We start from the raw sequence: 27211 nt of genomic DNA on the forward strand, positions 1-27211 counted from the left end.
GTTCCTGAAGGGAGTGACAAATATATTCCTCTGATCCCATTTCAAGTCCTGGTTTGGGATCTCAACCTAGTTTTGAAATTTCTCATGTGTTCCTTTCGAGCCTATTGATTCCTGTCCGTTAAGATTGCTAACACTCGTACTCCTACGTCCCGCCCCCTTTCCTCTGTACTTTTTGGACATTGCGTCCTTCGGGGTGGGACCGGAACACTTTTGTTAAAAAGCATTAGACATGTGTCCTCTTTTTATGCGGGGTACCGCACGCGGCTGTAACCCTGCCCTCCTGAGCTCAGCCCCGCGTATCGCCCTTCAGTCCTTTCCTCCACACGGTCGGGGCTTGACGCACTTGCATCACCGGGAAATTTTTCGTGTTCCCGTTGTCGTCCTCCGGTTCTGCGGTCACTTAGTTCTCCGTCTATGTTCGAGCGTTTGGTATTTGTCCTGTTATTCATGCGAACGTCGCTTCGCAAGGGCGGATCCCCATTCTCTCTGCTTGGAGTGTCTTGGGCCGGACGACCGCTGGGATTCGTGCTTCTACTGCGATTCCCTTTCCGTCCGGGGACTCCAGCGCAGTCTTCTTCGGTGGGAGGACATCTTTCCGTGTGTTCTTCCACTTCATCTTCAGCTTTTCATCGACTAAGAGATACGCCTGGTAAGTTCCTTGCTTTTTAGGGTGCTTAGCCGGGGGACTCCTTACCGGGGTCGTCTCAGTCCGGGAGGCGCTTGAGCAGCTCTACCAACAGGGTTTCCACTGAGGTGCCTTGCAGGCCTAATAAGTGTAAGTTCTTTCTCCGAGGGTTCCCATGTCAGACCTGCCAAGACCTGACCACGTTCCGAGGTTCACCTGTTGGGTGCTAAACTTCAGCCCAGTTCATCTGTGGCTTTGCACACCCGGATTTGCTCCAAGGTCTGTGTGGAAAGCTCCAGAAACAAACACTGGGGCACGCCCTGAGGCCCCTTTTCTGGAGCTTTCTGTTCCAAGCCATGGCTTGAGGCCCCTCATGAGGAGCTACACATACTAGGGCAAAACCCGAGGTTCTGCTTTTTAAGGCTAAGGTCTGTACCGATGAAACAGACCTTTTCCGAACGTCTTGTCTGTAAGGGTGATTCCTCAGCATTCCCGTGCTCAGGGTTTCAGTGATACGTTTCTGTCGAAGGGGCAAAGAGGGCGGTCATAGACTGTAACTACTGTTCTGATGTTTGTTAATCTGCTTAGAATCACATGCTGTGCATAGGCCGACATCCATTGGTCACGGCGGAGTATTGCATTTTGTTTTTCGTAGTCAAAAAGGGGATGTCGACAAGGCGTGTAACACTATCCCAATAGTGGCATGCAGTGTACCCACAATCCCTCACGCATCGAAGTCCCTCAGTTTGTTGTTTTCCGCCCAGATAATGGTCGCCTTTACGCGGAGCTCCTCGAGAGCCATTGTAAATATTCACTCGACCATTTGGTCGTTATTTAACTTTCGGTTCCTCCTCCTTCGACGAAGCTGTTCTCTGCCGACAAGATCTTCGACGGCTGTGCCTTCGACGGAGGAGACCCTTCGGCGTCGCCGAACACGTGGCCTGGCCTCGCAGGCCTCAAACAGTAGGGAGAGTGGGGTTGTGGGACATTTCTTGCTTCTCTTTAAGAATGCCTTTCTTTTTTCCCACCTTTTCCTTCAGGGTTGTTATCATGTCTGTCCGTTCCCTCAGCTATGGAGAGGACACCCTTTTGGTTTTGCCCGCACTGCAAGGGCAAATTCAACTGGAAAGACTAGCACAAACTGTGCAACCGTTGCTTGCCCCTCGATCACAAAGACTGTTGTGCGGCCTGTAAGCTTCTTAAGCCTAAGACTTTAAAGGACCGCAGGGTCAAGAGGTAGGCAGCCTATGCCATGTCTAGGTCTGATTCCTCACCCGCCGCCGAAAGTGGCGAGGAAAGTGATAACCTGACATCCGCATCAGAGGTTGTACACCCCTCTAGGGAGCGGTCACACTCCTCGTCTGTCTCCAGCCCCGACAAGCTCGGCTCACGCCCTGCTTATGGGGATGAACACCCCGGCGACACAGACTCACACAAATGCTCACATAAGCACACGACCCACGGCTCTTCCTTGTCAAACTAAAAGCATTAGCGCCAACGGACATGCAGTCCTACCGGCGGCCTCCACGGACCGTAAGGGTCCAAAGCCCCCCTTGCAACCGCGACCAGCGACTGGGCTACCCCAGATTACGGGCGCTATCACCAAACCGCCAGACGTGCCCCGCCAGCGAGCGCCCGTCGGCGTAGAGGGCGAGACACCTGTAACGTCGAGCCAGAGGAACCCTCGACAGACCATTTAGTCGTCGAGAGCCTGGCGCATATTTCCACCAATAGCCAGAGATGGACGGCGAAAGAGACGCCGAATACCGCTCAAAAGGCCAGGGAAACGCCTGAAGGAAGGCAGGAACCGCCCCCTCTGTCGAAAGGGACTCCTAGCCTACTAGAAGGCTTTTCAGAAGGCGATGGGAGCTTATCCTCGACGTTATGGGATAGGTCAAAGTGTTTACAGGCCGAAAGCCTTTCCTTCCTCCCCAGACTGCTCTGGGCTACCACAAGGGACCTTAGAGGGACTCCAATTTTGCATGGACAAAATGGAGAATTTTATGTCTACCCAATAACTGCCCACACCCAAAAGACCAAGAGGGGCCTCGGGAGGATTCTAGGGCTAAATACCCTAGGCTGTTTAACCCCCCACATGGGGATGTGGAGTTATGACCTCACTGAAGAGGACTCCCACTTTCATGAAGATGAGTTCTTAACAAACGAGAACAAAACGTAGACCAGGAAGGTTTTGTCATGATGCCCGCTTCCGGGGAGCCGGTTCAAGCCCTGCGTCCCCGAAAACGGACATCCAGTCCCCAAGGAAAGACCCAGTAACCCCATATAGGGGCCCTTTGGACAGTGTCCTGGCACCTATGGCGCCAGGCTCATAAAAGACATCAGTCCTGGCGCCATAGGCGCCAGGCTCATTATGGGAGTGCTTGGGTGCACTTACCTGATGCAGACCATGCTGCAGGATCCTGGCCTCCTTGAGGCCTGAAAGGAACTACTTTACCTGTGGGACTAATTTACCATCCGGGCGTGGTCGGGGAAGGATACATACCTGGAACTTCTTCCAAGGCTATTTAAACCCCACCGAACAGCCACACGTGCTTCGCGTTGTTCTGCATCTAGCAGCTGGACGCTCACCGTGTCTGCTCCTGCATCCTGACTTCTGCTACGCCTGCCAGCATCCTGAATCACTTGCAAAGGAAGAGAAGAAGAGAACAGAAGAAGGAAAGTCCTTACCTGCTAAAACCGCATCCCGGAGACATCTCGCCGACAATCCTGAAAAGGAAGACTTTTATTTAAAAGCTCATCGCGTCGATCGCTGCAGCGCCGCATTCCACTCAACTTTACAGGGCGCCTCCATGTTCAGCAGCAATCATCCGGATTCGCAGTCACGCCTCAGCGCCTAGGGAGAAAAAGACCAGAACAAAAGGTGAGAGAGAGAGAAGGGAATAAGGAAAGCTAAATCTCCATGTTAAGACTTACCTGCTGATTCATTCCCTCTCCATTTCGGGTCCGCGCTGCATTTTGGCATTTCCGGACCCCGGCCCCTAAGGGGAAAAAGAGACATCAGCGTTAATGAGCGAATGAAAAGACATTACCAAAAAACGCTCATTAAAGACTTACCTGATTTCTATAAGGATTTCACCTCTCATCTCGGGTCAGTGCCTGTTCCCCGGCATTCCGTACCCCGTCCCCTATGGGGAAAAAGACACTAGCATTAGTACATTAATGCATGGACACAAGGGGAACCACTTATAGAAAAACTTACCTGGAAGCCAAGCAAGTTTGGTTCTCACCAATCCGAAAATCCTGTGAAGTAACTGGATACCAACGCGCCCCTGCATCAGAAGCAGGATGGAGAGCTCGTCCTTCCAGACCCTAAGGTGAGACGCTACGAGGAATCACAGAAGGGTTTCGAGGAGGGTGAGACGGGAAAGTGGGAGGCCGATTGCATTACCCCGCAGACAGTTAATCCCCTATTTTCGCCTACAGAAGGATACTTCTGCGAGCCAGACGAGCCAGATTTGGGGGCCCGGTCCAGTCCGTCTTCCAAACCCTGCGCATCACCTTAGAAGAGGTCACAGCAGTGCGAACCAGGCCAGTGCCTCCGTGGGAGTCAGGTGAGCGTTACAGGTTTCGAGGATGACCCAGACATGGGTGATGGGGGGCAGGGGGGGGGGGGCGGGGATGGGTTGCTTTGAAGCTGACCCAGAAGAAGGTGCTTCACAGCCCTGGCAGTCCCATCAGCGTCTACAGACCCTGCCGCCCTGAACCTGCCCCCCAAAGACTCACCAATCAAGAATATGTCACCTATAGACGATCAACCTACCTTTAGTGCACTACAACGCAAAGCAGCAGCACATTTCGAAAAATCGAGACTGGGGAAATTTCTCCTGACAGGGGGTTTCTCCTTGATGATCTTTTCCACAAAGTCTTGTCAGTCAAACCATTCCCCTCCTTGCCTCAGTAAAGAGACAAATCATTCCTTCGCTATCTACACCCGCATTGGTCAGAGGGGTCAACCCAAGGATAGAAAAATGTAGTCCTCCATCGGACCTGTTATACATCAGGGGCCACTCGGTACTGGACTCCCTAGTAGTAACAAATACAAGAAAAAGGGCAGGGGTCCCGCTATCAACCAGCGAGGCACCTCCAGATAAAGAAGGTAAAAAGCTGTATGCCCTAGGTAAAAGGATTACAGCCTCGGCAGCCTTTTCCACCAGGATTGCCAACAACTCCTTACTGGCAAGTTATGCAGATGCCCAATGGAACAAACTAAGCAAAGACATTGAGGAGGTACCTGAACCCCTAAAAACTCGGCTTCTGGCCACGGTTACTGAGGGAACCTTAGTCAACCAGAGCATCATTAAGAATACTCTAGATGCTGCAGAAACGGCTGGCCGTTCCCTAGTCCAAGGAATCCTCCTCAAACGTCATGTCTGGCTACGTAATTCAGGGTTTAAACCCAAAACACAAGCATCTCTCATTAACAAACCAATAGAGGATGCCAACCTCTTTGGGAAGGCGGTGGATGACGCACAAGAGACTGCAAAAAAGGAATTTGACACCATTAAGACCATAGATCAGATTTCAAGTCCTCCCAACAAGCGAGGTTATGGAAACGGACGTTTTTTTCGAGGCCAACATCATCATTATCAGCAGCAGTACTCTGCAGGCAACTGGTCCTCGAATCAAGGAACCAGTGGACAATACACCCAGGCAGAACAGCGTCGTGGCAAGGGAAGAGGTCGGGGTTCCACCCCTAGAGGTTCCCAAGCCACCAACACCAAATGACCCGAAGATTCGGGTCCCTTCCCATGCATCGCTGGTCGGGGGCTGGCTAACATCCTTTCTTCCAGCATGGGAGGGAATAACATCAGACCGCTGGGTACTATCAACCATAGCCCGCGGCTACTGTATAGAATTAAACCGCTCCCCGACGTACAGACCCCCAAGGGGACGACGCCTGTCACCAGAACACCTTGCCATCCTTCAAGAAGTGGACCAGCTACTAGAAAAAGGAGCTATAGAGGGTCGTGCCTCTATCACAGGTAACGGAAGTTATTTATTCAGTGTACTTCCTTGTACTCAAAAAGGATTTAACCATGCGCCCTGTACTAGATCTGCGCCCAGCGAACAAATTTGTAAAACCTCAAATTTCGTATGGTGACATTACAGGAAGTAATCCTCCTGTTATGGCAAGGGGATTTCATGACAACACTGGACATGAAAAATGCATACTTTCATATTTTAATGTTGCCAGCGCACAGAAAATACCTCAGGTTCATGATAGAGGGCAAACACTACCAGTTCACAGTGCTACCCTTCGGCATAGCGTCAGCGCCGAGGGTATTCACCAAAGTACTGGCAGCGGCAGCGGCCCACCTGCGCAGGTTGTCCATCTCAGTATACCCTTACCTCGAAGATTGGCTCATAACAGGGGGTTCTTAAGAGACATGCTTCTCAAATACCCAAAAGACTGTAGACCTTTTGTTCCAACTGGGCTTCTCCATCGAGAAGAAGTCCTTCCTAGAGGCTCTAATTCGAACAAAGAACCGCCTAGTCTTCCCCTCCAACTAGAGGGTCCAAAATATGCTGTTTCAGATCCCTCAATATGTGGCCGGTTGAGAGGTGACGGTGCGCAAAGCAATGCGTTTGCTGGGAATTATGGCGTCATGTGTATATAGTTGGTATTTCGCGCGACTGCGGCCAATGTAAGAGTGGCTCAACAGCCAGTGGTGTCAGGCCAGCGGACAATGGCACAATCTAGTGGTGGTCTTGCAGGCCTTGGTGTTCTCGGTATGGTGGTGGTCGAAGGAAAACCTTTTCATAGGGAAACCATTCGCCACCCCTGCAGTGGAGGCCACTCTAACCAGACGCATCCCTCAGAGGAAGGGGGCTCGCCTATCCCATCAGACTGCACACAGAGTTTGGACTCAGAGTGTAGCATCCAAACACACACTTGCTGGAACTGTTAGCGGTCTTCAAAGCACTGAAGGCTTTTCAGGTACACCTGCAAGGGAAGACCGTGATGGTCCTCACAGACAGCACCTATCTGAACAAGCAAGGGGGCACTCGCTCTCCAGGACTGTCCAAGCTGTCCCAGAACATCTGGAAGTGGGCTCTCAAACGCATGTTCCTGTTGTCACATGTACCAGGGGAACTGAATCTGCTAGCAGACTTCCCTCTGCCCGCAGAGTACGAATGGCGGCTACAAGAAGACATTGTCTTAGATGTCTTCACAATGGGGTTTCCCAGAAATAGATCTGTTCACATCTCTGGAGAACTCCCAATGCCAAGATTACGCCTCCAGGTACCCCCAGAACCAATCCATGGGGAATGGTCAATCGATACCATGGTCAGGGAAATTTGTTTACGCTCCCCCCCCCCCCCCCCCGGCCGACTCCTCAACAAGATGGTGCACAAGATGCACCAGGAACCAGTTCCCATGATACTAGTGGCCCCGGCAACCATGGTTCGCTCACCTGATGGAGATGTCTGTCTCCACCGGTGAAACTACCCTGCCCGTACAACATACTGTCACAGGACAAGGGCAAGACACTACACCCATGCCCACAGACCATGAACTTAGCAGCATGGCTCCTGAGATCATAGAATTTGGTCATTTACTACTCCTGCAGAGATGAATGGACATTCTCAAGGAAGCTAGAAAGCCTAACACTCGTCACTTTTACTCTATCAATTGGAAAATATTCGTCATATGGTGTAGAAATAAGAGCATCAACCCAGTTGACTGCTCTCCCACACAAATTGTTCTCTACCTGACTCACCTACTAGACTCAGGATTAGTGTTTAATTCTATTAAGGTTCATTTGGCTGCACTTTCCGTATACACCACTTCTCAACTTAGTGTCGTGGTGGAAAGTCCCGGTTAAGACCTTCATGGAAGAATAAACCCTCCCATAGCTAACCCAGCTCCCGGATGGGACCTAAATGTGGTACTAACCAGGCTCATGGGATCACCCTTTGAACCCATGCACAAAGCAACGCTTAAGTACCTCGCCCTTAAAACTGCTTTTCTAATAGCCATCACCTCCATCAGGAGAGTAAGTGAACTACAAGCGCTATCTATTCTAGACCCCTTTGTAACAGTTCACAAAGATGAGGGGGTTCTACGCACACACCCTAGGTTTGCACATAAATTCATTTCTAAGTTCCATGTGAACCAATCTATAGAACTACCAACGTTCTTTCAAAACCCTTCAAACTTGGGGGAAAAAAGCCTGCATAAACTGGATGTGCGCAGGGCTGTTATGTTTTATATGGAAAGAACTAGACCACTGAGAAAGACTAATCCGTTTGTCTCAGTGGCTGCAGGAAGAGGAGATGCAGTTTCAAAATCCACTATATCTAGATGGATCGTACAATGCATCACCCTCTGTTACTCTTGCTAAGAGAACTACCCTTCAAGCCAAGAGCACACTACTCGAGGCACTGGGGCTTCCATAGAATTCATTGCAAATGTCCCTCTTGAGTCCTTTTGCAAAGCGGCAACCTGGAGTTCTGTACACACCTTTACAAAACAATACTGTCTAGATGCCCAATCTAGATCTGATTCACAGGTGGGACAAGTGGTATTAAGACACCTTTTTCTCTATTGTTCCTTCTCACAACCCAACTCCGGGTACTGCTCGCTAGTCTATGCAGAGCATGTGATTCTAAGCAGATTAACAAACATCAGAAGACCATGCATTACTTACCGTAAAAGCATTTCTGATGGTTGTATCTGCTTAGATTCACATGCGCCCAGCCTTCCTCCCCACTCGGATGGAAGGAACATAGACATATTTTTATCTCTTTTCTGTACTCACTCACGTCTGTAAGGCTCCCTCAGGGCAGAAAAAATACAAACCGAGGGACCTCGACGCGTGAGGGATTGTGGGTACACTGCACGTCACTATAGGGATAGTGTTACAGACACGCCTTGACGTCCCCTTTTCGACTACGAAAAACAAAATGCAATACTCCGCAGTGACCACTGGATGTCGGACTATGCACAGCATGTGAATCTAACCAGATACAACCATCAGAAATGCTTTTACGGTAAGTAATGCATTGTCTTACCGGCTCTGCCAAGGTTCCTTAATTTTGGGGCCACCTCCAAGATGTCCAGTAAACATCGGAGGACCCCCCCCCCCCCCCCAAAGTACTGTCTCTGCTGTGGATCCTTGTGTCAAGGCTAAGGTGTTAAGTCCCCTGACCAGCCTGAAGAGACGGTTGCCTCATTTGCACATGTGACGCAGTTCTCTTCAGGCATCGACAAAATGGCGGCCCAACCCTCCTGGTCCACTGCAGCCATGTTGGATTCTTCCCTTACACCGATGTTCTTGACAGCCGGTGCTGGGAATCTTAATTGTGGGGCTCAGCAGCCTTTTTCACCTCGGGTGGAAGGTAAAAATCTGTTACGCCCTTCTTATCACTGACGTGCTCGGATGCTGCTGCCACATACTGTCTCGCTTCATCCTACTTCTGCTCCACTGGATGTATTTTTCGGGAGATTTCAGAGGCTCATGCACTCTGACCCTATGAAGGAGTATTTTTAAGGGTCTTTTCAAGGAAATCTACCTTGAACCTCTGCCTTCCACATCCCACTCGACGGCTCCAGCAGCTCCTGCGGTGGTACCACCTCTTCCTATTGGTCCGCCTCCAGCTCTTCCTCCCCACCCCCGTTGTCTCCCATAGAGAAGACACTGTTAGAACGGGATAGCACTTTAAAACCTGCGGCGGTACTGCCGTCTGCTCCCAATTTGCTGGATGACCCTCGAGCAGATCAGGATAGCGATGAGCAGCCCCACTCTGTTAGAGCATTCCACGACTGGGTCCTGGATATGATGGCCCTGCTCGACATTCCATTACCTGAGGCCCCCGTGCCACAGCAGGGGGTGCTTTCAGGAGCGTTCACCTTGTCACCACAAGAGCACACCTGCCTGTTCCTCCAGAAGGACATTTTGGCTGCAGCCTGCAAGGTCTGGGATACTACATATCATCAATAAGAGAATTGACACCAGTTATAGGCTCCACCTCTGAGGAGTTGATGAGGAGTAAGGCTTGGCGTCTTGTCCACCCCCCCCCCCCACCCCCCCTCGACAGTGGTAGCTGCGGCCATGCGTCAATCCAAGCCGGCCTCAACCTCTATGGCTGCGGCTCACATTCTCTCCAAGGAAGATATGATTCTGGACTCCTTGGGCAAGAAATTCTTTGCCAACTAAGCACTGCAACTTTGCCAAGCAAATACTGAGCTGATCCTGGCTGCAGCTAATATGAAGCTGTGGAAGGAGTTGGCTGATTTCCAGGTGTTTTCCTGTGGATAGGCTAGACCACTTCAAGGCTAGTTTGTCTGACACCAGGGTGTTGGTACAAGATCTCTTGGGAGCTGCAGCACACCATGTGGATACCTCAGCTCGAGGCCTGATCGTAGAAATTGACACCTCACGCCAGGCGTGGCTCGATGCGATGACGTTTTCGAAGGAGGTGCAAGATTAAGTCCTGGACCGTCCCTTCGATGGCAAGCTATTTTTTCTTCTACAGATGACGAACCTACAAAGACCAAGGAGAGCACCCAAAACACCAAATTTTTGTCATTCCAGGCAAAGGTCCCAGATAAGGCCCCTTATACACAGAGGTCAGGGTTTCGGTCTCAATCCTTTGGCTTCAGGGGGTTTCAGGACCGCTGGGCATGCAGAACTGAACCTCCGGTTGGCGGCACCAGTCGAAAGCAACAACGTGGTCGGTTATTTTCTCATCCACCAGCCTCCTCTCCAGGGGCAAGTAGTCTCCCCTACCAACAAATCTAAAAATTACATTTTTTGTCGGTCGCACAAAACTCTGGTGGGAGGACGAATCTCGTCTCATCTGGAGGCGTGGCAGACCATCACCAAAGACCGGTGAGTTTTGTCCATCGCTCGGGCGGGCTTTTGCTTTCCCCGCCCCCTACCCCACCCTTCAACCCTCCCTCACTTCCAACAGATCGGGGTACCCTCCCTCAGAGCCAAGGTTCTGAAGGTTCTAGAACTCAAGGCGGTAGAACCCCCCCCCTCCTACTCCCCTGGGGAACAAGGGGAGGGCTTCTACTCTAGTCTTTCCAAACCCAACCAGGCTGGTCTGCGCACCATCCTACACCTTTCCCAGTTTAATCTTTCCCCAAGAGAGATTCAAGAGGATCCCACCTTGCCAAATAAAATCCTCTTTAGAAGGACTGGCTTAGTGTAGTGCACCTTCAGGACGCATATATGCACATCCTGATATGGAGACTGCATTGAAAAGATCTGCGGTTCTCCCTGGGAAGGGGACCCTTCCAGTTCCGTGTGCTCCCTTTTGGTCTCAGCTCGGAGCCGCTTGTCTTTATGAAGATTGTCATTGCAGCTTTTCTTCTACTACAGGGTGTTCATGTATATCCTTATTTGGATGACTGCCTTCTACGCAGCCCTTGTCCAGTGACGGCTTTGAGCAATCTCCAGTCTCTCCTCCAGCTCCTGTTCAATCTTGGGCTGTCGGTGAACTGGTGGTAATCTTCCATGACGGTCTCCCAATTCCTGATCATCGGTTTCCGTTGGAACACTATTGACTCCAGGGTGTATTTGACGCTGACAGGATTGCGGATCTATTCGCCACGTGTCCGCTCTTCATTCAGTTGGAGCACATGTCTGATTGGTGGTTCCAGAGGTTTCTGGGCCTCATGGCCTAGTGCGTACTTGCTCTTGCACGTCTCAAAATGAGGCATACGCAGCTAGCTCTTCGGAGCTCTAGGTGTCAGGCTTAGGTCTCAGATGCCAAGATGATCCCAGTTCCATCCTGCATGATGGACTGTCTATGGTGGTCTTTGACCAACAATCTCATGGGGGGTGCTCCTCCTTACTGGAGCCGTGCCCACAACTGACGAGTACCACTGACTCCTCCATTCTGGGGTGCGGCGCGACACTGGATCATCTCCAGGTTTTCCATCTATGGATGCTGCAGGACAGGCAGTTTCATATAAATTATTTGGAACTCCTGGCTGGATTTCTGGCACTGAAAGCTTTCCAACCATCCATCACGAACTATGTGGTCCGTGTCCGAACGGACAACTGTGTCAATGTTTTAAATCGACAAGCAGGGTGGTATCAAGTCACCACCTCTTGTGGACCTTGCCATTCAGGTTTGGGAATGGGCCATCCAGCACAGCATTTGGCTACTGGTGGTACACTTTCTGGAGCAAGTCAATGTGACTGCAGACTCACTCAGCCGACACAGCAGCTGGCTACAAGTGGGAAATGGACATGGAGGTCCTCTCCACCATCTTTCGCCAATGGGGCACTCGAGGTAGACCTCTTTGCAACTGCTGCAAACAGGAAACTTCCTCTCTGCATCCAGGAGCGGTCTCAGGGAGGGCGGGGGTCTCCTCACTAGGGGATGCTCTCCAGATTCTGTGGCACAACATGAAAACGTTTGCCTTCCCGCCTCTTCCTCTGATTCATCGGTCACTCTGCAAGCTCAGGAATACATTGAATTGCATTCTCCTGTTCATACCGCCTTGGCAGCCAGCCAGATTCTGGTTTTCAGAACTTCAGCCTCTGTCGATTTTGTCCCCTGATCAGACTGCCGTTGATTCCCAACCTGCTTCACCAGTGCGATAAGCAGATGAGGCACCCCTCCCCACAATCAGTTTAACCTGTCCGAGGACAATATGCGCATTATCCAAGCGGCCAGGAAACCCTCTGAGGTCTTAGTATAGGAGAAAGTGGCTCCGTTTTTGTCACTGGTGTTTAGCTAAGCAGCTGGACCCCAGACATGCTACGATTGACTGTCCTTTCGTTAATTTGTCATCTGGCAGCTTCAGGCATTCATGTCTTGTAGGACTTGTCGGCTATTGCCGCCTACCTGTCCACTGACAGCTGTTCCTTTTCTTTGACGAACCCAGTCATTCAAAGGCATTTCACAGGTTTATTACATCTTTCCACCTGTACACAATCCTCATCCAAAGTGGGATTTAAATGTGATTCTGACCGCCTTTATCCTAAAAATATTTGAACCCATGGCTACGGCAAATATAAAGTACCTTTCATGGAAGGTTACTTTTTTGATTGCAGCGACTTCGGCAAGGCGAGTAAGTGAGCGTCAAGCTTTGTCCATGGAACATCTGTTCCTTACCTTCCACAAGGATAAGGTTGTGCTCTGTACTCATCCTTATTTCCTCCCTAAAGTAGTGACTGATTTTCATTTGAATCAATCTATCTCATTACCTGTCTTTTTTTTTTTTTTTTTTTCTCTGAACCCGGCCTCAGCTGCAGGGAGAGTATTACACAATTTAGATGTCGGACAAGCTCTGAAGTTCTACCTGGACAGAAAAACTGAACTCGGGGGGGGGGGGGGGGGGGGGCTTCTCCCAACTCCTATGTTAGGAGACCAACATTTTTGCCGCCGTTTTATTACCCGATACCCTAATAAGGATCCTCTATTATTGCTTAAATGGTCGCAGACCTGGCGATGGAAAAGGACTGAAGGGCGATGAGCGGGGCAGAGCTCAGGAGGGCGGGGTTATGGCTGAATAAGGTACCCCGTGTAAAGAGGACAGCAATTTTTGATGCTTTTTAACGAAAGTGCTCCGGTCCCGTCCCCAAGGATGGAATGTCTCATAAGTATGGAGGAAAGACTATGGACTAGGAGTAAGGTAGTCACTATGGTGAGTAACTTTGTTAAAACCATCCTTTTTGTTGCTCTTACATCAGCCAGTAGGGTGAGTGAAATTCAAGCCTCGTCTTGCCAGCCTCTTTACACAATAGAGTGGTGCTTAAGGTCATCAACAGGTTTACAAAAAATGGTCTAATTTTGTTTTAACTCAAAAAATCATATTACCGTCTTTATCCTCCACCATATCATGGAAAGGAAGAGGAGAGATTGCAGTCTTCGACCCAAGGCATGCACTTAGTCTTAACTTGGACATCCTGGTAATGTAGAAGCTATCAACTTTTCATGTGATACACGGGCCAGAAGTTTGGTTTGGTCGTCGCAAAACAAATCTTATCAAGGTGTTTAATTTTAGGAATTTCCGAATGCTACAGATTAGCTGGAAGAAAAACCTGCTCTGGGTCTCGGAGCTCAGTTGACTAGGGGCATGATTACTTCCTCTTCCTTTCAGAGGAGTCCCAATTCAGGATATTTGTGTGGTCGTCACATGGCCCTCCGCCCACACATTTACAAGGAATTATAGTCTGACTCTTCCTCGTGCCGGGAAGGTGGATTTGGAAAGGCAGTGTTACATTCGGTACAATAATGAACTCTTAAATTCTGATTCACTCTTCCAAAAATGCAAACACTGCTTTGGGAGTCTATCGTAAGATGAGGAATACGTGGGAGGACACACTCCGTTCGGAGAACTATTTACTTACCTGTGGTAACTTACTTTTGATTGGATGTTACTCCCACGTATTCCTCATCGTCCCTCCCAACCTTCCCCACAGTAGAATTACCTTGTTGCAGTTTGTTTTTTCACAATGAGTAACTGTCTTGCATAAGGCACATCCAAATAGAAATTGGCAACGCACAGAAAAACGGAACTGAAGCGAACTGTCGCTGGCGCGCTATGTAGTAGGGATGGTGTCGACATAAAGACTGAGGCCCTCGAGGGACATAGAGTCGACGGGCATCAACACACACCACCTCCTGCTGGAAATTTGCCGAAGCAGCTAGCACTGGGTAGGGATATTTCATAAGATGAACACATGGAAGGAACATCCAATCGAAAGAACGTTCCCGAGGGTAAGTAACTTGTTCTTCCCTTTAGACACTGTAAGGCATTCTTGGGTCCCAAGTATGGTGGTATCCCATCAATCATAAAGAAAATCTCTTCCAAAGTATCTTGGTGGTTTTATTAAAGACTGGGGTGTCTCGGGTGTACGAACTGAGAAAGATGTTTTGTAATTTTTGTAATTTGAAAGGTTTTAAATCTGGGAGAAGTGTCAAGCTTCTAGCCAGGCACATGTCACCCTCCTCCCCCCCCCGTGCGATCCCCCAAACATGAATGCTAGTCTCCACATGCAAACATCACAGCTTTTCTGTGAGAAACGCAAATTATCACTCGCTAGTGGCAAGTGTAAATTTAGAAACCGGTCTTAAATGAACCAGGTGCAATATTACTGAATGGGCTTCAGTGGTTTCACTAGCCATTGATGAGTGAAATGCACTTTGTGTATGTGGAGAACAGAGGCATGAAATACTTTGTAACTTTCTGGTAGCCATTTACCCCAGAAATATTACTTATTGCCCTTTCCTAATGGAGTAAACCAATTAGTATGCAGTACTGTTTTTGGAGCCAAATTACTACACTATTCAAGCAGGCTATTTTACTTAATTTCGATGTTGGACAAATGACATTTGACTTTTGTTTTAAAATTGACTGTTTTGATGGATTGGTTTGATTAATTTATACAATAACTTACTGGTTGATTTTTGTTTTGTTTAATTAGATCTAAAGCCTGAAGACCTGAAATGGCTCTGCAGTTCCGTGGAATTTTCCCTTATACCATATCTGGAGTGCTGGCAATAATTGGTTGGTGGTGGTTCTTTTCACGTAAAAAGAATCGGATGGCCAATCAACCAGATTGTCCAATAGCTAATGGACAAGAGCAACATGCAGAGAAAAAACAGAAAGACTACATTCCTGCAGAAGTCTTATGTGCCGCCATACCTTTCCAGCAAAGGAATAGAGAGGACATTCCACCAACCCTTCTTTCCCAATCCAGGCTCCCAAGTTTTGGCACTCAGTCTGAATTTTCATTTGAGACTTCAAATGTGTCCAAAAGTGAAGATGTAGATGAGGTGATTGCACAAGACCTTCCAAACTATAGTCTCAGCAGTGAGATTGCTGTTTTGCTGCAGCAGTCAAATTCCCAGGAAACACTATCAAATCCCTTGGAGTGTTCTAAATCTCAATTGGAAGAGGATGTTGACTGCTGTGTGTCGGAAACTGTGGTCCCAGAAACTGCCATGTTTGAAGAACTCGAAGTACCTATTGATAACAAATATCCAGAAAAATCGATGAACCCTAGTCCTGTACCATCTGTAGTATTTCAGATGGATAACAAAATTGACCATGTGGCTAGTCTCAAAGCCACTGTTTCATCTATGGCAAGCAAAGAAATGTTTGGGGTAGCAGATTCTTCGGTCATTGAAATTGAAACTTCTAAGGAAAATATCCAGGATGAAGTTCAGTCAAGTGTACACACTGAGATTTTGCCTCAAGAGAGGAAATTCCAAAATGTTGCTGTGGAAAACGTCATTGACGCTAGTAAGTGCACTGACATTGTGTGTCTGGTTAATACTGTTGAAGCCAAAACTGAAGAAAAAGTAGCTCAGTGCATTGATCTAACCTCGGTCCCTCCAGAAGTTGTCTTCTCAGACCTGTTAAATGAAAAATATATTCCCTCATCAGGAATTGATAAAGGTGTGTCTGTGGATATTGCCCAACGCTTGTCTCTTGAAGACCATGTTGAGCTTCTTGAATGCAAGGAAATTGCCTTGGCTACAGATGCTGAGCACTTTTTAAGACTCGATACAAATTTAGTTCAGCCTATTGAATGTTTTGCTGATGTACCTTTGGATACATTTGACCATGTTACTTTAATAAAACCTGCTTTGCAAAATTCTGAACTCGCAGACTCAGTCTCTGCAACTTGTTCTGTCAATGCTGGGTTAAACGAGATAATGGCACCTTGTCTCACTCAATGTGATTCAGTCATCTCAGCGGATGAAGAGGCTTTAACGAATCAGCAAGAAACACTACCCCAAGATGTCACTGACGTCAATGTGTATGAAGGACCACACACTGCATTTCACGAAGAAAAAGCTGCACTAGCCACTGAAATTCAAGAAATTGCATGTGCTGATGAACGTAAAACTATTCTTTCTATTGAATTTAAAGATGTAGATGTTGCAGATGAAGTGACATTCACACTAATTGAGAAAACTACTATATCGGAAACGAAAGAAATTGTCCTCAAGGAGGAAGATGATGAATCTGCTGGTTCTGCAGAAAAAGAAATATTTCAGCTCCCTGAATATACCGGAATCCGATTTACAGATGATGGCAACAACTTGCTTGTTGAAAAAGTCATTGATCCAACCAAATTCACTAACCTGCCCACTACAGAACAATGCACTGAAACATTGTTGCCTGAAGAAAAGATTTATTCAGCAGAGCAGACTAAAATGGTTTCATCTGTTACAGATGTCCACAATATCAATTTGGGGGAAAAGAACGTTTTACTTGCAGTATCTCCTGTAACCATCCCCAAAGATGGTGCAACATCAGTAAATGAAGAAACGCAGTCCACTGAATGCAACACTACCATTTTAACAGAGAATGTTGCTGAGCACGAGTTCAGAAAACCTCACTCTGCCTTGAAAGAAACGCACATTTCTGCTGGTGCAGAACTGACCGTCTCTGATATTTTCCTGACTGATAACGAGGAAGAGTCCATTGTGGTGGGAATGCTGCTGAATAGTTATGTGGATTCTACCCCATTACTAAGGGATGAAAATGTGTGCGCGATAAGTGCTTTTTCTCAGTGTCTGGGAAAAGAGAAACATTTAGAATGCACAGAGCCACGAGTTCAGGATTTTCAAAAAGCAAAAGAAACTGAGTTTTTGAAAACTGAAGCTGAAGCCATTGAGCACATGGCCATGAGAATAGTTTCCCAAGTAATTTTAGCTGCAACAAGAGAGATCTTGTCCGGCGCTGTAGTGGATATAACTGGCATCAGTTGTCATGTGTTAGAAAATGAGGTTGTTGGTTCCTTGGGACCAGAAAACGGAGTTACTTTAGCAGGTCCACTAGCTGGAGCTGTACATTTAGTGGAATCCAACAGGCAAACTACCATTGTCAAACAGACCACTGGCGATCTTCCTCTGCTGGCAGAAGAAAATCTAGGGGATGACACAAGTGTAGTAACTGCTTTGCCTTTATCATGCTCAAATGAAGCCACACTAGGAGGAAACCAACCAAAGAGTCCTTTGCCTCACATAGCAAATGTTGATGCAGTGTCTGCCTTAGGGGAGTCATTTGAAGAGCTCTGCATCACAGCAGAGGATTCGGGTTGCAGTGCTTGCGCATCCGAAGATGGATCAATTTTAGAGGAGCGTTTACAAAGTACAGCACTATCTAGCACCGTCTCCACTGCCCCACACTTTGATACGTCTGATATTGCAGATGGCAGCACAGAAGGAAGTGCAACACCAGCTGAAACACTGAACTCTAAAGTGCAAGACCATAATAATGTGTCGCATAGCAATGGTGAACTGAGAAGAAAGTCTCCAGAAGGGAGGAATGAAGGACATTGGTCCATAGAAACAGATGCAGATCATTCCGGAGGTATGGGTGCTTTTTTTTTTAACATCTTATGACATTTTAGATGGGGCGGGGCAGCAGTTACTGTTAGCCAAATGAAATACAGCATTGTGTTAATAAAAATAGTCCCTGCCTGACTAAGACAAATGTAATTCTAAGATCCTTGCAGGATCCACCATTGTTTCATTAATCTGCAAACGGCATAATCATTTAAAATGTTGTACTTGCCGTGTGAAATATGGAGGTAATGTTGGATAATCCTAACTGAGTGGATCAGTTGACTTTTAGCTCAGACACAAGTGTCAAAGCATGGGGTAGTCCTTGTGTGAATAAGGCAAAACTGGATATGGTGTCTTTTTGGGAGGTAAATACTTAACTCAAAGTACTGCTTGGGCATGATGTGCACTCATTTCAGTCAGATTAGGACTGCCTTGGTCTTGCTGTCTGTCCGTTGTTTTGCCTTTTTGTGAAGCTGCAGATATAAATGGGAGTATACATTTACCTCAATTGTACACTATCAATCTGTGTGCTTGTTGAATAGTGTTGTACTCCGATGCCGATTAGCTGTTTGGAGACTTTACTCCTGTAGCAGTCTTTAGTTCCCTTTTTAATTCCAGATGCCCTTTAATTTGGAACACACTAGATTAAAATCTTCATTGGCTTCTGGGTGGGTGTTAACATCCAATCCGCTTGCTTATATAACACGCTTAACCAGCTCGTATGACCCAGCATTCCAAACAAGCAGTGAAAGGTTGGTGCCTGCACCCCTTTGCTTTGCTACTAAAGTCCACTTGAGGTAGGACGATTGAAGACTCATTTTAGTGTACAAGGCTCCAACTCTTAGTATAGGCTGGAACAAACTGCCCTAAAGGATTGTTAGCTATAGCTGGGCAGCCAAGCTTCTTGAAGGAGGGAAGGGCTGCATTAGAGCGCAAAAACTGTCAAGAATACCCTTGTGGTTCTATAGAAGTATATTAAACGTACTAGGCAGGCTGAGCCACTAGGGGGTGTGCAGATAAGTCGCCTGAAAGCACTGCTCCGTCACCCAGGCCATTTAGGTGTATTTGCCCCTACTTTTAGCCCCCCAGGGAATGAGCAGACCCCCCCCCCCCCGGTGAGCCAGAGGGCTTTATTTTGGCCAAGAACCAGAGGAAAATTGCTGCCGGAAAAGGGGAGATCCCACTCCCCTCTTGCTGGTGCGAAACAGAGGAGATGAGCCGCGGGAGGCAGAGACACAAGTCTGGGGGGTGGGGCTCCCGCACCCCACCCAGAGACCGATGAGAAGGTGGGTCGGGTTTGCCCCCCCGACATGTGGGACCGCCCAGACCTGGAGGGACACAGCGGGGGCGTTTCAGAGTCTCTGTAGACTAGAGGCAGTAGTCCTCTCGGCCCCTCACGCTGTGATTTACAGCCTGGGCCCCCGGAGGCCTGAGAGGTAAAGCTCATGGATTGAGGGACGACTCGGGGGCTGCACGGTGGTCAAGGCCTGCACAAAGAGCAGCTATAGGACCACACAGGGTCCATAACCAGAGCACTCTGGTCAAGGGGGGGGGGTAACCGCTTGGCCCACCCGGGCCCTGGGGCCCATCTGCATTTCCTTCAGTTGCAGGCCAAGAGCACGAAATACTGGGGTGCTATTGAACATTTGGGCCTGCTTGCTGAGTGGGTGGCCAAAGCCAGATTAAGACCACAGCCTGGGAAGGACGCGGGCCAACTGCACAGAATAAACACCCTGGAGATGTGGGCCCCCAATAAAAAGGCATGTGCCCGCCACCTGGGTGCTGAGTCCAAGGGTGCTGAGGTACCCTGAAGGGCCTGGATTGACAGCTGAGGGCGGCGACTGAGTATCAGTGGTGGCCTGCTGGTGGACCCCCTTCCCCCCGCCCCCATGGTAGTAGCAGAAAGGCCTGGATTAGCAGGTAGACTGGGTACAGACTCTGAAGGTAGGGGTGGGGGGGGGGGCACACAGTTGATCCCAAATTGGGCCCCTAAGAGGTATATCTTGGGAGGTGAGGGCCCCCCAGTCCTGGGGCGTGTGCCTGCCTCCCTGGAATTGGGGCCCCAGAAGGGTCCTGCTGCAGCAGTGAACAGTGTGGAGCATTGGTGGGATCGGTTAACTGAGCCCCCCTCTACCCCCAACAAGGGATCTGGAGTGGTACTTTGGGCAGAGCTCCTAAATAGTGGAACGGCACAGACCCATCGGGGGTGGAAGTGGCCCCAGCTTCGTATTAGCAATTAGGGGTCTGTTGGCGAGGTATGAGCCCCGAACACTGGGCGTGTGCCCGCCTTATCCCCAGGACATAGACCTTAATCCCACCTTGCAGGCGGCAGAGAGAAACATTCCTCTTGGGTGACACACAAGCTGACTGTTTCCCATTGAAGGGGATCCCGTGGACAGGGGAGGGCCCGGACAAACTGTACCCTCTGGTGGAAGGGAAGGGGTGGGGACCCCATTGGAGTACCCCAAATGGGCCCAGGGTTATGGATGCCAGAACAAAGCTGGTTGAATTTGCGTACCCAGGCAGACCGGATCCTATGGCTCACCACGAATCATGGAAGATGGAGAGAGGACTCCATGGCGACCAAGAGATGTTGCATCCTTTCTTGACGAAATTAGGTGTATGAAGGCAGTTATTGGAGGCAAGGTGGAAAGATTAATGTGAGAATGGTAAAATGGAGGAGAGACTACAGGCGGTTGAGCATAACCAATCTTCTTGGACACTCTGGAGACCCAAATGGACGCAAGGATGGGCGAAATCGAGCGAGGAGATGCAAAGCTGGCCTTGACGATGGATGATTTCGAGAATCATGAACAGAACCTACGCTGCTTCGGGATACCGGAGGTTGAATCAGATTGAACCCTTAGGAGGATCACACATGACTTTACTAAGCTCCTCTTTGAAGATGACTCCATTGATGAGATGAAAAATGAGGGTTCATGGAGCGGGATGCTTGAGGGGTCCGAGGTCGGCCCTGGCCAGTTTTCATAATTATCTGGATAAACTCAATCTTAAACGGCGAGGGCTTACGGGCCTGTAATAATGGATCCGGCCAGGATCCCCACTTTTCAAGACCAGTTTCCCTGACACCAAGAGAACAATGGGTCTCCCCAGGGCGAAATGGCTGAATGAGAAAGTAGTTTGGTACAGATGGGGATTTCTGCTCTTTTCTTTGAACTTGAGGGCCTGAAGTACAGACTTGCTAAGGAGGACGAGATGAACCAAACAATTGGGGAGCTGATGGGAATGGGGTGAGGGGACCTCAGGCTCTCAAGGCAAAAGTGGAGTGGACAGATAATGGCGTAACAAGGGCCCCAGAAGGAAGCAGGTGGCCGGATCAAGGACGTTTCAGAAGCTGAATATCCCACACCCCCACCCTGCCACGTTCTGAACACATTACTGGCTGAGGATGCATATTGGCCGCAGTTGATTGAAAGGATTGATGGTCAGTTGGCCTTTTGTTGGGAGGGGAGTTGAAGTGTTGGGGGAACCAGATTTTGGGATGTTAAAACAGCAGCAGGGTTGATTGTGATCATTGGGTCCCTAAGCTGCTGTATGTTTGGAACACTAGTTGAAGTTGAGGGAGGGGGGCATGAGTGTGGGCAATGGGGATTGAGTCAAGAGCTGTGGCCTGGGTTTCAGGTCTGTTTGGTGGTTAAGCACTATTCTAGTGAAAATAACTGGAGGGAGGCCGGGCACCTAAAAGGGGGAGGGGTGTAGAAGAGGAGCTCTCGAGTCGCTGGGGTTTTGGAATTTCTTGATCTGACAAGGATATACACACACTTCCGTTCTGATGAGGTACAACAGGAAGGGTCAACTCCCTGGTGGTGAACTGGGTGGGAAACCAGATTAGGTTATGGCTGATTTAATGAGGGGATGATTGGGGGGAGGGGGGGGCAGCTGGAGGGTGTGCATGCTGAATGTGAAGGGGCTCAATTCCCTGGTTGTGAGGGAATTTATAAGATCTGGGATTGATGTCCTATTCCTCCAGGAGACAAAATACTTGAGGGGCGAAGAACGAACATCCCCTGTGGTCTGGTGGGGGAGAATACTGGGGCTCGGGGATAACTAGATAGGCTGGGATTATGGTTTGTAGGGGCCTTCAACTGGAGGTCACTAAGGTGTGATCTGATGTGGAGGGAAGGGTGGTTCTGATTTGGGTTAACATTTGTCACGATGTACACCCCAATCCAGGTCAACGGAGGTTCCTGCAGAAAACCCTGGAAAAAAAATCATGAATGGGGGTGGTGCAAACTTCATACTGGGAGGAGACTTCAATGTCTGGAGCGGTGTCAGCATGGACCGACTATCCAGGCACCCCCGGGGAGCAGGAGCCCCAGAATCAGGCGGGCAGGGAAATGGGAACGATTATGGAGCTCTACTGGATGTGGGATGTATGGCGGCACCTCAATCCATGTGACGGTCTATGGGATTCGGCACTTGGTTCAGCTAGCCATCCTATTAGTTGGTCTGACCATGACATTGTCTGATAGTGGTTGGAATGGCCTTTGTCCCAGGGGTTCGAAGTGGAGGTGTAATGTGTCTCTGTGGGAGGACCCATGTTTTAGGGAAGGATCACAGAATTTTTTTAACTTCATGACACTGGGGAGGTACGCAAGGACATTGTGTGGGATGCGGTGAAGGCCACATGGAGAGGGATATTCGTTAGAGAAAGGGCTCGCAGAAAGAGGGAGCGCACCCTCATAGAGAGGAGTTGGGGACAAAATAAGGGTCTTGAAGAAGCAGGCACAATTGACCACAGATGGTAAGGAGGTGCGTGCGTAAGGGAGGAATTGAGAATCCTTGAGGAAGGAAAGCTAGTCTGCAACCTACAATTATTAAAACATAAGTTTTATGAGAAGGGGGACAAGAGGACGCTCTTTTGACAGCTAGGCTACGGGGTCAGCGGGCATAGGTGGTTTGTGGAGGGAGGGGGGTTTGGCTGAGGGATCCAAGAAGCATTTGCAGTGTTCTGAGGGCCTTCACAGGAGTGAAGGGACAGCGGGCAGTGAGGAAATCTGGAATTATCTGGCAGACTCCAACCTCCCCCTGTTCACGAAACTGGAATCCAAGCCTGGAAGCTCCATCACTGGGAATGAAATTAGGATGGCTATTGGGAGGTTGAAGTTGGGTAAGGCTCTGGGGGTATGACGGCTTCACATCAGGATTTTATAAGCCCTTTCTCCTGGCTCTGCTCCCCTTCCTAACATTTAATTACATTTTGACTACAGGGAAAGCGCCATACTTTTACAGGAGCTCTAATCACCGTGATACCGAAGGAGGGCAAGAACCCCTGGGCGTGTGGCTCTTACTATCCCATTTCTCTCTTAAATATAGATGCCAAAATTTACACGAGTACTAGCCGCAAGGCTGGAGGGACACTTGTTGAGACTGGTCCATTTGGACCAGGTGGGGTTTGAGAGGGCGGGACGGAGTCGATACCATGAGGAAGAGGCTACATTTGATTAACTATGTTCAGGGCTGGGAGGTTGACCCCACACTTATCTGTAGATGCCCAAAAGGCCTTTGACAGGGTGAATGGGACTTTTTTTTTTTGAGGCATTTCTAATTAAGTTCGGTGTAGGACTCGTAAGAGGCTTCATGTCACTCTGCTCTTCCCCCCAGAGCATGTGTGGCTGTGAATGGGGGGGATACTCGCGTTGGTTTAATTTGGAAAGAGTGACAAGACTGGGGTTCCCGTTCTCCCAGACTCTATTTGTCCTATCATTGGAACCATTGGCCAACAGGTTAAGGGACGACAGTAGAAATGAAGGGATTAGGGTGGGTGGAAAGTTGTTGTATGTGGATGACCTGCTCCTCCACCTGGTAAGCCCATAGACCTTGGTCCCGGCAGCGGTGGAGCGGATTGAGTACGGGCACTTGGCAGGCTCTAAAATGAATAAGGGCAAGTCGGTACTGTATCCCCTGGATGGAAGGAAGGACAATGATCTGGGGCGCTTCCTCCCATTGGGCAAGGAGGTGAACGTGGGGTCCCAAGTTATCTTTGTATCAATGTTACAAGAGAGCTTGGGGGTCTGTATGAGGCCAACTCTTCTGTCTTCCTAAGGAAGGTGGGAGGGTGTTGGGCTTCTAGATATAATTTTATATTATAAGGCCACTCAGTTAAGAGTATTTATTCCACACCTTGGAGGCCAGAGGGACCTACAATGGGTGGGACTTGAGAGATTACTTGAGGCCTGCAGCGGTGGGAGAATGGCTATGGCTGCCCAGGGCAAAGTTAATATGTAGGATACGTCGGCATCCAATCCAAGGCACTATTTTGAGTATCTGGCGACCAAGGTAAAAGGATGTCTGGGGTGACATCGTGGCCCTCACCCTTAGGGCATCTTTGGGTGGCGAGCGTTCGGGACGAATTCCCAGACCCTTCCAGATTCCAGGCTTGGAAAGGGTCGGACAAATGTGGAAAGGTGTTACTATGGTATTGGAACTGGAGGTAGCCCTGGGGATAGGTACGCTCTCTGCGTTTTCATATTTGCAGCTCAAGGGGGGGGGGTCTTGACTAAGGAGGCATGGGAAAGTAAGATAGAGGGAGCTCACCCCGTTTGAGAAACTACTGGACACAGTCTAAGGGAGTAATCGGGGTGTTGTACAAAGTCTTGGTGGATACGAGGTGGGGGATGGTGGATGGGTCCAGGATGACCTGGGGAAAGGGACATGGGGGCTGGAACTGGATCCGCAAACGTGGGTAAGGATGTGTTTGGGGGGAGGTCCTTTAAACTTTTTCCTGCCAATTTAAACTACACACTGTAAATCTATTACTCAGATGTCAATCTGACCCGGTTAAGCTATCCAGGATGTATCTGGATGTGAGCCTGATGCCCTGGCATGAATGTGAGTCGAGGGCTGATTGTCATATGTGGTGGGGAAGCTCGGAGGGCCAGTCCTATTGGGATGACGTTTTGAGCTGGATCAGGGATCTGGATGGGGTTAATGGAGTGAAAACTCCCATGCTGGTCCTTCGGTTTGGAAGAATGAGAGGGAGAATATATTCGGGTGCTGCGAATGGCGCACCGCCTTCTCCTGGCGGGAAGGGCGTGCTTGGCAACACATCGGAAGCGAGTCCAGTTGCCAGGGAAGAGTGATGAGATTAACGTACCCCGAAATATATACGTGATGGAAAGAATAACGGCGGCACTCCATGGGGTGGGGGGGGGGGCACAGGTCGATTGGGGCAGAATGGTCAGACTTCTGTTCGTCATGTATTCAACTGGGTTACAGAAACACAGAAGGGGGGAATAGGGATTGGTGGAGGGAGGATGACCCCAGAGCGATAAACTGGGAGAAACCATACCTGAACTGGGATTGAACTAGGATTATCTACATAAGGAAAACAGAGCAGTATAGCAAGGGACTTAAAGTGGAGCATTGGTCAGATCAGGAAAGGGATGGAGGGGTAGGGAGGAGGTTGGGAGGCTGGGAGGCTGAAGTGGTGCAGTGGGGTACCAAGTCAAAACGCATCTTGTAGGATTAAGTTGCTACCTTTGGGATGTTTTGAGTAATTCAGAAGGTTTTCAATGTGGCTGTGTAACCTTGTTTATATGTTTAAGAAAATGTCAAAGCAGAAAAAGCAAAACATACTAGGTAGTGGAAGTTCTTTTCAATTAAGGTAAGTAAGAGACCTCTATACATATATACAGCAAGGCTTTTGCAGTTGTAACTCCATTCAATGGTAAAACTTAACTTGGAATGCAGGTAAGTGGCATGGTTTCTTTAGATTAGCGAAAGTATTCATCAATCATAAAGTGATAATATTGGTAAGTAAAATGTGTTTACACACTTGTAGGATAGCTGAAAGTAATTCAAGGTAAGTAAAGCACCTGGCAAGTAATACTTTGAATCACTGGTTCGAGGAAGCATGAATGGATCAAGGCCAACAAAGAGCACGTAATACTTGCATTTAAATTCAGAGGCCTTATGCTTTAGCTCTACATACCTTTTCAAATGGATTGTGTTCTCCCACTTATTCCTAATCTTTGATATTCGTATCATTCGCTTTGCTGCTTCGGAAAAAATGTCCCACCAGAGGGTGCTGTGCTCAATGGCGTGGTGTCGATGTTCCCCAATGGTTGCCGTAGTGTGTCAACGTCCTCAGCAGTACCTATAGCTTGAGCTGCGCCCTTTGGCTTCAGTCCGGTTTTTCTGAAAGCTTTTGCTTCGGGTGTTAAACGGCGCGCTTCAGTTTTGTCAAATGTCTTCATCTTCCAACCCTTCGAGCCCAAAGCTGGGTTTAAATAATGCCATGACTGCGGGCTGAAGATGTTAATTACCGATCCCCACTGCATCCGCCTGGGTTCCGAACACCAGAACGGTTACTGCAGATCCTGTCAGGCCATGACAGGAAAAGCTCTTGGGGACGCCAAGGTAAATTGGCAGCAGGGAGGCAGGCTTCGAAGGCCTCTTCGAAGAGGTTTAAAAAGTCTGGGGAGTCTAGGGACTTGCCTTGCGCAAAAATTCTAGGTCTTGGTTGAGACGTCTTGGTTGAGACGGTCTTATTCGCCGAAGAAGGTGAAGAGATGCCATTAGTCTCCCTCTTCTTCCTCTGATTCCTCTACAGAGGTCATCAGATGCCCAACCAAGTATGATTCCCCAAGAAAATGGGATTCTTTCAAGAGTTCAATGCTGCGTATCTTCGAGAATGCGGACTCAACCACCCCCACCCCTAGGAGTCACGCAAAGACAGTGCCTTGGTCAATCCTTCGGATGAGAGAGGCAGGTCAAAGACTACCAAGGCAAAGCAGTGTGTCAAATTGGCGAGTCGGTCTAAGTCTGGCGAGTAATAGTCGAGGGTATCGTCTCGAACATGGTCCTTCTCCGATACCTTAGAAAAAGAGCAAATTGACAGTCGAGCCGATCAGTACCTAAATCGAAGGCAACGCTGGGCAAAACAGCATTGGTGTCAACACCATTGTTGAATGTTTCATCGACATCATTGTTGAAGGCGCTATTGACGCCAGTGTCGATGCGTTTGACGGTCACTTTGACCATTTCGAGGCCACTTCCCCTCTACCTCCAGTGTAAATATGAATTGAGCATTTAGAGTGCTTGGGCAAGCCCTTTAATAATTAGATGGGGCAGTCCAACTAGGTGCATAACATGTGAAGTCCCCAGATCAAACTAGGCGTGCTACAGTTGCTACCTCAAGTGGTCCGTCGAATCAATGTTGATGATACTCAGACGTTCGTTAACCAGAGTGCACCATTTAGCGACTTGGCAGTGTGTGTGTGGGGGGGGGGGCGCGGTTGAGGGGGTGTTGGTGCGGTGATGTATGATAGT

The 27211-nt window shown here is 48.9% G+C and overlaps 1 protein-coding gene across 3 annotated transcripts in view; it reads left to right on the forward strand.

Annotated features, from left to right (window-relative positions):
- AKAP1 (A-kinase anchoring protein 1) overlaps positions 1–27211 on the forward strand; it is a 970220-nt gene that overhangs the window by 130840 nt on the left and 812169 nt on the right. For all 3 annotated transcript variants that reach the window (XM_069614626.1, XM_069614627.1, XM_069614628.1), the window contains one exon: positions 15040–17942. In XM_069614626.1, coding sequence (XP_069470727.1) covers positions 15062–17942 — 2881 coding nt within the window. In that variant the 5' untranslated portion in view covers positions 15040–15061. The remainder of the gene's footprint in view (positions 1–15039; positions 17943–27211) is intronic.

Source organism: Ambystoma mexicanum, chromosome 9 (genome assembly GCF_040938575.1).
Source record: "Ambystoma mexicanum isolate Mex_15411 chromosome 9, UKY_AmexF1_1, whole genome shotgun sequence".
NCBI classification, from domain to species: Eukaryota; Metazoa; Chordata; class Amphibia; order Caudata; family Ambystomatidae; genus Ambystoma; species Ambystoma mexicanum.